This window comes from Aspergillus stella-maris (genome assembly GCF_047715825.1).
Source record: "Aspergillus stella-maris strain CBS 113639 unplaced genomic scaffold BDV14scaffold_24, whole genome shotgun sequence".
Classification (NCBI taxonomy): Eukaryota; Fungi; Ascomycota; class Eurotiomycetes; order Eurotiales; family Aspergillaceae; genus Aspergillus; species Aspergillus stella-maris.
In genome coordinates, this window is record NW_027396818.1 from 395,559 (window position 1) to 408,006 (window position 12,448).

Sequence of the window (12,448 nt, forward strand, 5' to 3'; positions counted from 1 at the left end):
CTACGGTGGCTTTGTTGATTATTTAAGATCAGGGACTGCGTGGTGTTGAGCAGTGCTATCTCTTCTGACTTTATTACTGTATATTACAAACGGCCTGCAGCTATAACTGCGACTTCGGAAGGGAAACCAGTCAAACGGTATTCGTTCATCAAATCATGTTATCGCTCTAGTAATGATATAACAGGCGGCTGAAGTATATGCAGTGTTATACACTCGCCAAGCCGTACCTAGATCCACGGTCATTGCACTTTGGGAAGCCGAAAGGCCGCCTAAGAAGACCCATCTAAAATATACACCATTCGCCACACTTTACATGTACAACTCACCGGACAATGAGCCAAGCTCAAATCCAACGTACAGTAACATCGATCAATCGATCAGTCAGTCAGTCGGTCAGTCAATCAGAGGTCATCCCGTCCTGGAATCGTCCCATTCCCATACCCCGGCAGTTGGCCGTCCTTCCTCGTGAACCCCGCCTGTCTAACCCTCAACCCAAAGTTCGTCAACATAATAGCGACAAGACCCAACCCAACAACTGTCGGGCCCCACTTCTCATAATAGACCCTCTTGACATCACGGCGCTTGCGGATCTTATCGACGCGCCAGACGTACAGCATCAGGCTGTAGACTAATGCGATGGCAGCGAGGATTGTGAATGCCCAAGAGCAGCCGAAGGTGATAGAGTCTTCGCCGAAGTTGAGGAGTGTTGCGGCGATTGAGGCGAGGAGGATGGAGAATTCGAGCCAGGAGAGGAAGGTGCGTTCGGCGGCGAAGTAGACCTTTGGTTCGACGCGGACGGGGACATGAATTCCTGCGACAGTTAGCAATGGTGTCAGGTGGAAACAAGTATGGGTGGTGTTTGAGCTTACGTTTCCCCTTTGGTGCTTCGAACCTCTTGATTGTTCGCTTGTTGCCGATGACGGCGATACCGTTTTGTTCGGGGGCTGGCATGTTTGTAGGCATGGGTCGTGGGATGAGTGATTTGATGAGGTTGACTGTTCCGTCTGAGATGTGTTGGGCGTAGTACTTGGCCAGCTGCTTGTAGTAGTAGGTACCGCCGACTCGTCGGGCTTCTTCCAGCTCGTCAGAGTCGATGGATTCGTCGTCTGAATCGTACAGCGGGTAGTCTTCATCACCGGGGAGGGGCTGAGCAGCGATGCGCTCCTCAATGTCCAATGCGTTGCCGTCCGTGTCCGCGAACAGAATCTGCTCGGCGGTACCGTAGCCTGACTGGCGACGTCTGCCGCTCCCCTGCGAGTCTTCGAGCTCGTCGTCATCTGATTCTTCGTCATCCTCTGGAGTTTCATTGGCGGATAACGAGGTGCTCGTCATTGGACGCTGGATACCAAAGTGACGCGAAGCAGGCTTGCGGATGTCAACATCCATCTGAGGCATCCAGAAGGGCAGCAAGTTAATGCGATCAGGGAACAGGGTTGCGGTTCCGTGAATGAATTTGCTGTACTTCGGCACAGCTTCCACCAGGTGACTAGCAGTTAGATCACGAATCCATTTGGGCGGTTCTTGACCAGCCTGTGTCTGAAGCTTTACTTCCAAAACCGCGTATGGGAAGCGCTCCACGTCCTCGGAAGGCAGTTGCGTGAACGGCCAGTCGACTCCGATGTCCATCCTACGCCAGTTGTTGCCTGCTCTCCGGCGGCCATCAAGGTTGTCCTCTCTGGTCATAGCAAGCTCGGTGTCAAGCGAGATACGGACTCTAGCATCGCCGGGAAGCTGGAAGGCAGTCCGATGATAGAATGATCTGGTTACTGGCTGCAGTCTGCGAGTGATGACACGATATTGTATCTCGCGAGCCAGCTGCTCCAGATCAGCGATCTCATCCTCGCTCTTCTTCTTGTCCTTTCGCATCTTCTCAAACACTTTCTCCACAGTCAATTTACCAGCTAAGAAGTCATTGACATTCTTCTCTTTGATGGAGAAGCGCGCCTTCACTGACTTCTCCCCGGTCCAGTCCTCGCGATGCGTTTTTCGTTCAACGAATATTTGATCGCTCTTCATGCCACCGTACCATCGCAGACGAATCGCCTCCGCGCCTTCAGTCTTTTTTAGACGTCCTTCATACAGCTCCCATGTGTCGGTGTTGTCATAGTAGATGGAAGAAATCGCAGAATCATCCTCCTCGAACTCTTTGCTGGGGTTGAAAACAAGAACGGGGAGATGCTTCGGCATGTCAGTGAACATCATCTAATAAGCGATGGTGCATCATACCTTGAGGATAATCAACTTCAGTTCCGTAATGTTATCCGGGTGGACCCAGTATTTGGTTGTTTGGCGGACAAAGTTCTGTTGCGAGCCACCAGCGGCAGAATCTCCCTTGATGGGATTACCTTTCGTTCGGACGAGGTCATAGAGCTTAGAAAGTTTGACGACGAAAGCATCGTAGTTGTCCTTGAAGAAAGGCTTGGCATTGAGTCGGGCAGCAAAGACCGGCTTGAGGTGCCATTGAGTTTGTTTCTAAGTTCGGTTGTTAGCATATCACGTTCCCCTAGCTCCAAGGTTGGCATTGGTCGCATACGTCGTGCTTCTTGATGATTTTCTGAAACCCGGTGTAATTCAATTGCGTGAACTTGGCAAGGTCATGGACGTCGGCGATGATATCACTCAGAACCTGCTCAAGCAGAAGAAACTCCTCGTCGGAGGGAGGAGCTCTACTTGGGCGGCCATTGCTGCGCGACTCATTGCTGCTGTTCAGACGCGAAACGACGTCATCAACATCCTTGTCACTCTCTTGTATCCGACGGACGATCTCATCACTCTTAATTTTCTGAAAGTTGAAGACCTTGTCAAGTTCGCTTTCGAGCAATGTCACGAAATGGCGCTCATCGTCCTCCGTCCAGGCTTTCCGATCGGGTTTCGCATTATCGGGGGTTGGTTCGGTAACATAGCCGGTTTTGAGGGCCTTCTTCAGACCCTCGTAGTTGATATAGTACCAGTAGTACTCTTTGATCATGGACGAGCGGAGATGCTCGCCAAACCTGAATTGAGGTGTGTCAGTAGAGCACGTACCGGAGAATTTGTATGCAGGGACCGAATTGATCGAATTACCTCATGATGCCGGCCTATGGCAAGGCGCAGGACCTGGCGCTGGTGAGTGAGCTAATCAGAACGCCGCTCGGGAGGATTGGAGCTTGTTCGGCGATTGCAGGCGAGTTGGAGTAGGAATGGGTGTAGAAGAAGAGGAGAGGAAAGAGGCGAAGTGAAGAAATTGATAGCGTCTAGTCGAAAGCGAGAGACTCGGCCGTGGGTGGCGGGGGTTGAGCTTAGTTTAGTTGGAACTGAGATAGTCCCGGGCTGCGACTGCGATAGAGCTCTGAGACTGGAGAGCGCCCGCTGCACGGGAATTGGAGCTGCTCGCCAAAGTGGGACTAGCGCCGGCTCGACTCCGGGCACGTGCCGCCCACATCCATCCTCGTTTCCTCTCCAGAATCCAGATGCTCGGGTGTACTTCGCCAGCGTCAGCTCCCATCTGATCTGTGATCGTGGCATTCTTGGCTGATCGATCGCATTCTCCTCGCATAAGCCAGCATCCGATGCTTCTCTCCAACAGCCAGCCAGATCCAGTCCAAACCGAGCAAAGTCAGTCTTAGCCTGTCAGGCACTGGTCAGAGACGGTTAGCATCCGTTATGGAGTCCATCGCTGTCGCCGCGGGGCTTGCAGTGTCCACACAGGAAGAACAATTCTCAGCCACTCGATTGAGCAGGTGCTCGCTTTAGCTCACTGTCGCTGGTCGCGCCAACCTGTTCTAGGCCTGGTCAATAGTTGATGCTATGGCCTACGTTGACTGTCGTTGAAGTTGAAGCATGAATCATGAACAATGCCCTCTGGCAGGCAGACTGTTTCCCATATGTGTATTCTGTAGTAGCAATTGTGCGGTTGGCATCGGCAGGTCTTTGGGAGTGAGGGGACTCCCAACGATATCACCAGCTTCGCCTCGTATAGCACACCGAACACTCCCTGGATGCAGGTCAATGGCCCTGTTATTTTGGACGAAAGCCTTGCGCCGGGTATAACGGTTTTTTTGGCTCATAATGCCAAGTTTGAGAGTTCTAGATATGAACTAGCCCGGCTAGCTCAATCGGTAGAGCGTGAGACTCTTAATCTCAAGGCTGCGGGTTCGAGCCCCGCGTTGGGCTTCTCTTTTTGCATTTTCTAGGTCCACCAAATGGTTGAAGACAGAGAATAGACGATCTGCATTTTTTTTATATATATTCTTGGTCGGCTTTCAATTGAGTGGTGGCTGTTCGGATATTGAGGTACCTGAGCCGGTCGGCATGCCGATGTCATTACGGTACTTTACCTTGAATACAAACCGGGACGTAAGTAAGTAAATAAGCATGGGATGGGGATTGTAAGCCAGTCGCGGATACATATTCTGAGGGATCCAGCGCACTTCGGTATTTGATGCCAGTGGTAGCAGCGTGTTTCGCAGGTAGAAGGATGAACATGCTATTGCGAGATCCAACTTCGATGCATGAGTACCACTTCACCCCGAGCAACAGTATACCAGCGGTGAGCATCGAATGCCTAAAACCTAACCTCCCGAGGGAGGTTCTGTAGGGAGCCAAGGAGGGTATAGTTGGCGGACATACTTCATGCCCAATGAAGACCGCTAGCTGTGCAAAGGAATGCTTCAATAAATTATGCATTTGATTTGACTATTTAAAACTAAGATCATATGCCATTGAGATCAACCAGCCCATAACACCAGACACCTTCAACTAACCCATTCAGTAGTAGCCGAGCCTATCATCAAATTCCATGTTATGTACTCCATTGCATCGTATCCTCATCATCGAACCGCCGCCGCCGTTGCTACATTAGACACCAGCACCAGCAGCCCGGCGGATACTCCTCCTCGCACCCTCACCCAAAATGTTCACAAGGCCCTCTGACTCAAGCGCCCTCACAGCCTCCGTGAACTGCGCACTATCAACCTCAGTACTAGCCTGCTCGCTCAGTACCTTATAGACTTCCGCCCAGCGAGCCGCACCACCTCCGCTAGCCAAGTCATCAACAACTCCGAGAATACCACGCTTGAGAGCTTCCTTGTTGCGGCGCTCACTTGCGCTCGTGCCCTCAGTCAACAAGCTCATGTCGATCAAACCAGTTCGGGAATCGGTAGCAGCCTGCTTGATGGCGGAGCGGATCAGGCGGACGGCTTCTTCGACGTCGTCGGCGGTGACTTCATCGGAGAGACGCATACGGGCGTGAGCCTCGGATAGGCGGATCATGGACTCGAGTTGACGGGTTGTGGCAGTGATTCGGCGGTCCGCGGAGCGGATGTCATCTCCCAGCTTGCGCATGTTGACGTAGGCGTCCGAGAGGGCTCTACCGGCGGCGGGTGTGAGGACTGGCTGCACCTTAGTCTTGGCGTAGGTGATGTAGGCTGTCAAGAACTCGATGGGCTGTGGCGAAATAATGTTAGGAACAGAAGAGAGAGTCAAAGTTAATGTTGGCTTACCAAAATCTCGCGCTCGCTCGCATTCTCTGGCTTGTCCTCGAGATACATGTTGACAAGATGCTTCGCCAGCCGCCGGTCCTCTGACTCGTCCACGCGGTCGAGGACAAGGTACACGAGGTCGAAACGAGATAGGAGTGTAGGAGGGAGGTCGATATTTTGAGGAACAGGGAGGTTGGGGTTATATCTGCTGCCAATGGGGTTGGCAGAGGCGAGGATACTTGTTCGGGCGTTAAGTGTGGTGATGATACCAGCCTTCGCAATGGAAACCGTCTGCTGCTCCATGACTTCGTGCAAAACGGACCGGGTGGATTCGTTCATCTTGTCGAACTCGTCAATGCAGCAGACACCTCCATCGGACAGGACCAGAGCACCAGACTCCAAGACCATTTGGCGAGTTTCAGGGTCGCGGGTAACATAGGCTGTGAGACCGACGGCAGAAGAACCTTTACCGCTAGTGTACACACCTCGCGGTGCAATCTTGTGCACGTATCGGAGCAGTTGAGACTTGGCCGTTGAGGGGTCACCGCAAAGCAGTACGTTAATATCGCCACGGTAACGGGGGTTTCCACCCTTCTGGAAGGACTTGTTGGTACCACCGAACATCTGGAGAAGGATACCCTTCTTCACATCATCGGCCTCGTAGATACTAGGGGCGAGTGATCGAGCAAGGAGTTCATAGAGATCAGGTCTCGTAGCTGTCTTCTTGATCTTCTCCTCCTCCTCCGCGGAGATCTTACGGACTTGCTCAGCGTCACCGGCGGCCTGCTCGGAGAGCTCTTGTTCGACGGTAGAAACGTCAATACCCAGCTTCTTGCGGTCAATCTTCTGAACGTGCAGAACATCAACGTATGTCTTGAAGAGGGTCTTCTGTGTTCGCTGGCGGGGGTTGACTCGCACGGGGTTGGAACGGAAGATACCAGTCACCTCGACACGGTCACCAGCCTTGCAAACATCGACCAATTCATCATAGACACAGAGCGAGACTGAGTGAGGTGTTTGGCCATCGGGGATGCTATCCGGAGTCTCTTGAAGTTTGATGACCTGCTTGTCAGCAAACACGCAGCGGTTGTGAACGATCTGCATCGTGTTCTTCTCCTGACAAACTTGACGCGGGCAAATCGTGGGTTCGGCGATTTTGCCGCGGTCAATATCGACTTGGACTGAGTGGTTGCAAGCCTGGCAGCGGAAGAATGCTGTTTTGAAAGGTCAGCTTACTTCTGGAACAGTGGGAAAGAGACACAAACCTTCTTTCATGTCAGGAATAATGGGTGTAGCACGAATGACCAAACCCTTGATGCTGACCAACTTGTCCATATCTGATGACGTTAGTTAGGCTGTTCGTTCGCAGTTCCGGGGAAAACATGCCAGCGGGGTCGAGATCTCTCATGTTAACTGTAGTATCAAGTCCAAACGGCAGGACCTTGTAAGGCTTCGTTTCTGCCTCTGCCACAAGGTCTGGTATCTCTGTCTGCGGCATCCTGCCAGTCTCGCTCATCGCATCAGAGCTAGGCACGGCCGGAGCAGAGCTCAAATCCCTATTGTTGTGGTGGCTTCGTTGCATCTGAGACCTCAGTCGCTCCATCTCCTTAGCAGCCAACTCGACCATGACATCCCGTACACTCTGATCCATAAGCGGGATAATCTCTTGGGGGTACGCCTGAAGTTGATGCCACAGCTTGAGGGTGGGCGGATACGCCTTCAAGTTCTTGGCATCTAGGTTGAGACTGGTGACACCCAGCTGGCGCATTGTGTTTAGCATGGTGATGTATTCCCGTTCCTCTGCTGCATCCCCCATTCGGCGCGTTTCGTCTTCCGTTGAACCTTCTGACCACAAACGGTATTTTGTAGTGAAGTTGTGAAGGAAGTTCTTGAAGGCGGACATCGAATCCTGGATAGAAATATTGGTACCCCAAATCACACGAGTTGAACCGCCACCCATAGCCTCCGCTTCTGAAGTGTCCGGGTGGATATTGGAAAACGTAGCGTCAGACTGAGGTTCTCCATCAGTCGCAGGAACTCCGTTTGCATCAACAAAAACTCTGCGTCTGCGGTTTGGGGTCGAACCAAAGCCTCCGGAATGAAGGTCACTGCGACGAGAGGTGACACCCTGTCGAGATGAGACGAATAGGCCGCTACTACTGCTGGGGATATCTGAGTGGCCTGTTTGGCGGCCAAAGGCACGAGTGGGACTTGAGCTAGACGCATATCGGATTGGCGACGAGTCTGTTGAAGTTAGCAAATGCAATCCAATGGGCGCGTCAGACGCAAGGTATTCACCTCTGAGGCCAGCTCCGTTGGCACGTGGAGTGGTCTCGCCATCATCCATCGCGGAAAGAGCTCTTATAGGGGAGCTGGGTTCTTCCATTCTCGCATCAGGCGTCTCAGCACTGCTGTTGTTTCCTCTGGTGGGAGAGGACTGAAAGAACATGGGCGACGATGATGGGACAGCAGCCTCGCCTTGTAGTCGTCGCGAAGCACGAGGGGTAGTCTGTGAAGCGTTGCTGGCTTGAGATTGCTGCTGAGAACGTGTTGAGCGAGCCGGAGATGCGGTAGCGGAGTCCCTCGCCGGACGGCCCCTGCGGCGAGAAGCGGGAGAAGACATGGTGTTGCAGATGTTCAAAAGTCAGTATTATGGCAGTCTCACACAATTAAGAATGAGAATCAAATGGAGGAAGTCCAGAATCGGCTGCTCATGTGGTTGTGGATGCAGCGGCAGCAAAGAGGGATGTTTGGAGGGAGTGCAGGCGGAGTGTGGACAACAAATGCTAAGGCACCCCGAAGAAATTTGGAGCGACGCGCTATGACACGTCTCGTTCATGTTCACGCGTTAAGTGCTTTCCTGTCTGGGCGGGCGCGTCGACCAAAGTCACGTGATAGTGATGTGTTGTGGAAACCAAGATGCTTAACCATTCAGGGGTGCCCGTAGGCTCTGCTAACTAAATAGGGATATGATGACTAAGCGAGGTCGACCCGTAGGGGCAGGCGGTACCGGAGGGCAGTATGCTCCGACATGTGTCCTCGTGAGTTTATGTACCCTTCATTAAAGTTGTTTGCTATAATGTTGCTTTCTGGAAAATTTATACATCCAATCCTCGATGGTCTAACGGTCATGATTTCCGCTTGTCACCTACTCAGGAACGAGCGCGGGAGACCTGGGTTCGACTCCCAGTCGGGGAGATTTTTTTCCTTTTCTTTTTCTTTTCCACAAATTCATCCATGCTACCGACCTGCTCCATTTTGCTACTGGGGCTTCCCCGGCAACATCTACGATGAAAGAACGAATACGAGACTCGTTATGGTCTCGAGGAGCGAAGGCCCAGAAATGAACCGCAAGGAGGTGTGGGTGCCGCGTGCTATGTCAGTCATCCCATATTCGGGCTTGTCGAGGAGGCCATGACCTTCTGCCGATGAACTTTGACAGTGGACCACGGTGGAAGACGACCGGACGACGCGAGGTATTCATTGGCGCGACATGTATGTTGAGATCGGGGACCAATACGTTGAGTGCGTGATTTCCCCATCTCCTCTGTACTGATTCTAGGCACTGGTCAACAGGTGAAGCCATCAAACTGCTAACAAATATGCCAGTCGATATCACGTGCGCAAGAACTGGATTTGTGACAACGGTCCCTGGTTGTATGGCCAGCGTCGCAAAGGGCGAGGACGCATTAGACGGCGATGGCAACCCACAAGGACACAAAGACGCTGAAGCGTTTGCCATCTATGCGATGGGTGAGTCAAAACCGACATGCCTTGGGTAGAACTTAACGGACATGACTAACGAGGGTGTTCTCCTTTAGCAATGTACAATAATGCGGTGCATTGATATAAGTATCGGCCTTACACGAGGATCACTTACCAAGACTGATCTCGAATCCATCATGTGCGCATATCGCCATAGCCTCACCAGCATGGACGGCTTAACAGCAGCCACTTTCGTTGTGTGACGGGAGCGAACAAGATTGGTTTCGAGTTTGAATGTCGTTAATTAAGTAGTATCTAAGGTAAAGTGCGATCTAAAGATCAGAATCCGATATTTCAGGCAGTGCGCCCGGGTCTAAGTAGTTCGGGTATGGTGAGTAGTCACCGTCGCCGAGCGTAGATTTCGTGGCCGGCCAATGGTCGTAATCAAAGTCCACACTGGTGGAGGCGAAGGCAGTGCGTACATCAAGCTCGTGATACAGCTCCTCGTTTTTCGACCATCTTACCTCCTTGAGTGTTGGAAATTTACCTTCCGAGGAAGCCTCCGCCAGGCCAATTAAGCTTTTTTCTAGGCGACCAAGCTCGTCTCCGATATGGCCAGCAAGGTGTAGCGACTCGATGCTATACAAGCTATCTGGCTGGGGGTCTGGCTAGCTATTTATCCTTCGAGAAAATCATGATGTATGCGCTGCCTGATTTCTTAGTTTTAGATGCAACTGAAAGCCAAATTTAGGTATAGCGACTTTTGCGCACGTTGCTCTGCGAAAAGGCCACAAGTTCTACGTCAAAGGCCACGCACAATCGTGTTTTTTTCACCGTCACCCAGACTTACTCCGTATAACTGTCCCCATTACTGTGTTTACTAGGGTGTACTGTGCAGAGTGCAGACTAGGGTAGTCGGAAAGTAAGTTTGCACATATTGTCAAAGACATATTATTAGTCATCAGAAGTCCTCGATGGTCTAACGGTCATGATTTCCGCTTGTCAATCCTCATTACGAGGAACAAGCGCGGGAGACCTGGGTTCGACTCCCAGTCGGGGAGAATTTTTTTTCCTGTCTTTGACTGTCACCTCGGCACAGCATTCTATATTTTTTGCTGAATGGACGACAGATAATTGCCGGGAAACCACCGAGATATCAATGATATCGGAGAATGATACTGTGCTAAGTTCTCGTCAAAGATCGAGGTATACTCTAGCATCCTATCGGATTAGGAGCATTGTATTCCGTACCTCGTAGCCCTAACGATCGTGCAGGTGGTGGGTGTGCCTGGGCCTGGGGGCTTGTCAACAATTCTCGACGAGAAGATGTAAATTGAAAGAAAGTAGAGAAATCAGGGTTCTAAAATAGTACATTGTTCTTGCTCTGTTGGCTTTTCGATGTATTACTTACCTAAGTATGTATATCCAAGCACTAGCCCATTGATGTAGCATAATGAACGGGCATGATCTCATGTAGCAACAAACCGCAAGTTATCAGCACTCCACTTGGGACTCTCACTCAGAAATCTGCATCGTCATCATCATCATCATCTCTGTGAGAACTAGCTGGGTAGGCATCATACTATATAGCACATGGCAGGTCTCCAAGAAGAAAGAACGTGAGGTCTCTTCAATATTTATTTTAGTGAAACCCATAAACCTTGTGATAGGAAGTCACAACAATGGTGCATTTAGATCACCCAGGCTACACAGTACCTGCAGTTTCTTCGACACATTAGCCGCTAGAGGGGGCGAAGTAGGAGTAGGAATCAAGATGTGCGTGCGTCCGCGCTCTGGCACGGGCTTTCGATTCCATGTCTTGGGACTGGATAGATGGATCTGGTTCGAGTCAGCAAATAGCCTCATACAATCCGAATAGGCATTCTTTGTCCGCGACGGAACTCCCCGGCAGTTGTCGACTATCACACTTACCATCTCTATCAGAGTGAAAGCGCCAGATCTAGTGTACGGACAGAATGAATCGACCCATGGCACAGAATCACGGCTGCAAGGCAGTCCAATCGCGGGCACAATCTACCAGCAAAATTTAGCGCGCCGGGCTAAGTCTCGACTCTCTCAGCATTGCACCACCGGCGGAGAGAAAAAACATTGTCAATTTCGTGTTATTTTCCAGAGAACTCTACAAGAGTATTTGCGACGGATATGTATACAGAAACAGTTGCGCATTCAGGGTATGAGAGATATCAGACTGGAAGAAAACAGCTCGGAATGGAAATAAGACTGAGTATCTTGCGACGAGCAGATGGCGAGGTAGCATAAGACAGGCTAGGCAAGCGAAGGAAACTTCCAACAGGAAGATAAAAAAGACAGGAAGCAAAAATGAAATCTCCCCGACTGGGAGTCGAACCCAGGTCTCCCGCGCTTGTTCCTCGTAATGAGGATTGACAAGCGGAAATCATGACCGTTAGACCATCGAGGAATGAAGATGTCAAGATTTGAGGTTTGTGCCATCATAAGGGTAAAACAACTTGAGCAGCAATCACCAGTTGTCTGATGACCAAGTTTAGGGAGCACTGTTTAATCAAGCTTCACGTAAAATGCATGAATGAAGAACGTACGAAGAAGTAATGAGTATTTCTGAGGCAAACACCAAGGGCACAAGCTGTGTACTATGGAGTAATTTGGTCACAGACGTCTAGTATGGGTGCCATGCTGCGCTTAGGGTGAGGTAACCGTAGTTCGTCTATCCCAGTGTAACAGCGACCTTTTTTGCCCTAACGCGACCCTTTCTGAGCTAGTCAATTCAGAGACTATTCAAGATCAAAGATAGTTGACGCTATTTTCGGCAGATACGCCTCTATCCTTACCTGCCTCACAACCTCTCGGCCATGGTTGCCCACTCTGCACCGAGCATCTAGTACTCAGGCCTAGCATTCCGGCAATGAGCTGCAGCAAGTTCGAGCTCATTGTTAAGGAACATATAAATCAGTATGTAAGTATTTAGAAGTTCGGTTTTCAGGCCCGATTGATTGATCTGGGTGGTGGAAGTGAGGAGGATCTAGACTAGTAGACTGGGCAGACTGACGGGCTGCCAATGAGCATTTAATTGACTAGAATGGGCCGAGAGGTCGGTGAAATCTATAACAGCAATCGAGATGCAAAACAAATAATTGAATAAGGAACAACAACACCTTGATGCCTCGGCATATAACTATCAGATGTTAGTTACTAACGTAAATCCCGGTCGGTTCGTAGTTCCCGGTCGGTTCGCAGAACTCCAAAAAAAATCCATGCTTGCTCAACTTTAAAGTACTGTACAACAA

At 50.8% G+C, this 12,448-nt stretch overlaps 2 protein-coding genes and 4 non-coding genes across 6 annotated transcripts; 3 read left to right on the forward strand and 3 right to left on the reverse strand.

Annotated features, from left to right (window-relative positions):
* Nucleotides 1–153: 153 nt before the first annotated feature.
* BDV14DRAFT_189529 (MCM DNA helicase complex subunit MCM4) lies at nt 154–8,082 on the reverse strand (the record flags this gene model as incomplete). The annotated part of the gene is made up of 9 exons (XM_073771214.1): nt 154–283; nt 442–811; nt 870–2,178; nt 2,227–2,472; nt 2,534–2,993; nt 4,913–5,424; nt 5,481–6,673; nt 6,725–6,796; nt 6,846–8,082. 9 exons carry the CDS (start codon nt 8,080–8,082, stop codon nt 154–156), a joined length of 5,529 nt encoding a protein of 1,842 aa, XP_073628678.1.
* BDV14DRAFT_t73 lies at nt 4,080–4,152 on the forward strand. The gene has a single exon. It is a non-coding gene; the product is annotated as a tRNA-Lys (tRNA).
* A 487-nt stretch (nt 8,083–8,569) lies between the features above and the next one.
* On the forward strand, nt 8,570–8,657 carry BDV14DRAFT_t74. The gene has a single exon. It is a non-coding gene; the product is annotated as a tRNA-Asp (tRNA).
* On the reverse strand, nt 8,633–9,329 carry BDV14DRAFT_172643 (uncharacterized protein; the record flags this gene model as incomplete). The annotated part of the gene is made up of 2 exons (XM_073768610.1): nt 9,281–9,329; nt 8,633–9,212 (listed from the first exon to the last, which is right to left on the reverse strand). A coding segment is annotated over exon 2 (359 nt), but the record flags the coding sequence as incomplete, so codon positions are not given.
* Nucleotides 9,330–10,132: 803 nt separating this feature from the next.
* On the forward strand, nt 10,133–10,225 carry BDV14DRAFT_t75. The gene has a single exon. It is a non-coding gene; the product is annotated as a tRNA-Asp (tRNA).
* A 1,286-nt stretch (nt 10,226–11,511) lies between these two features.
* Nucleotides 11,512–11,604, reverse strand: BDV14DRAFT_t76. Its single transcript has one exon. It is a non-coding gene; the product is annotated as a tRNA-Asp (tRNA).
* Between the last annotated feature and the right edge of the window lie 844 nt (nt 11,605–12,448).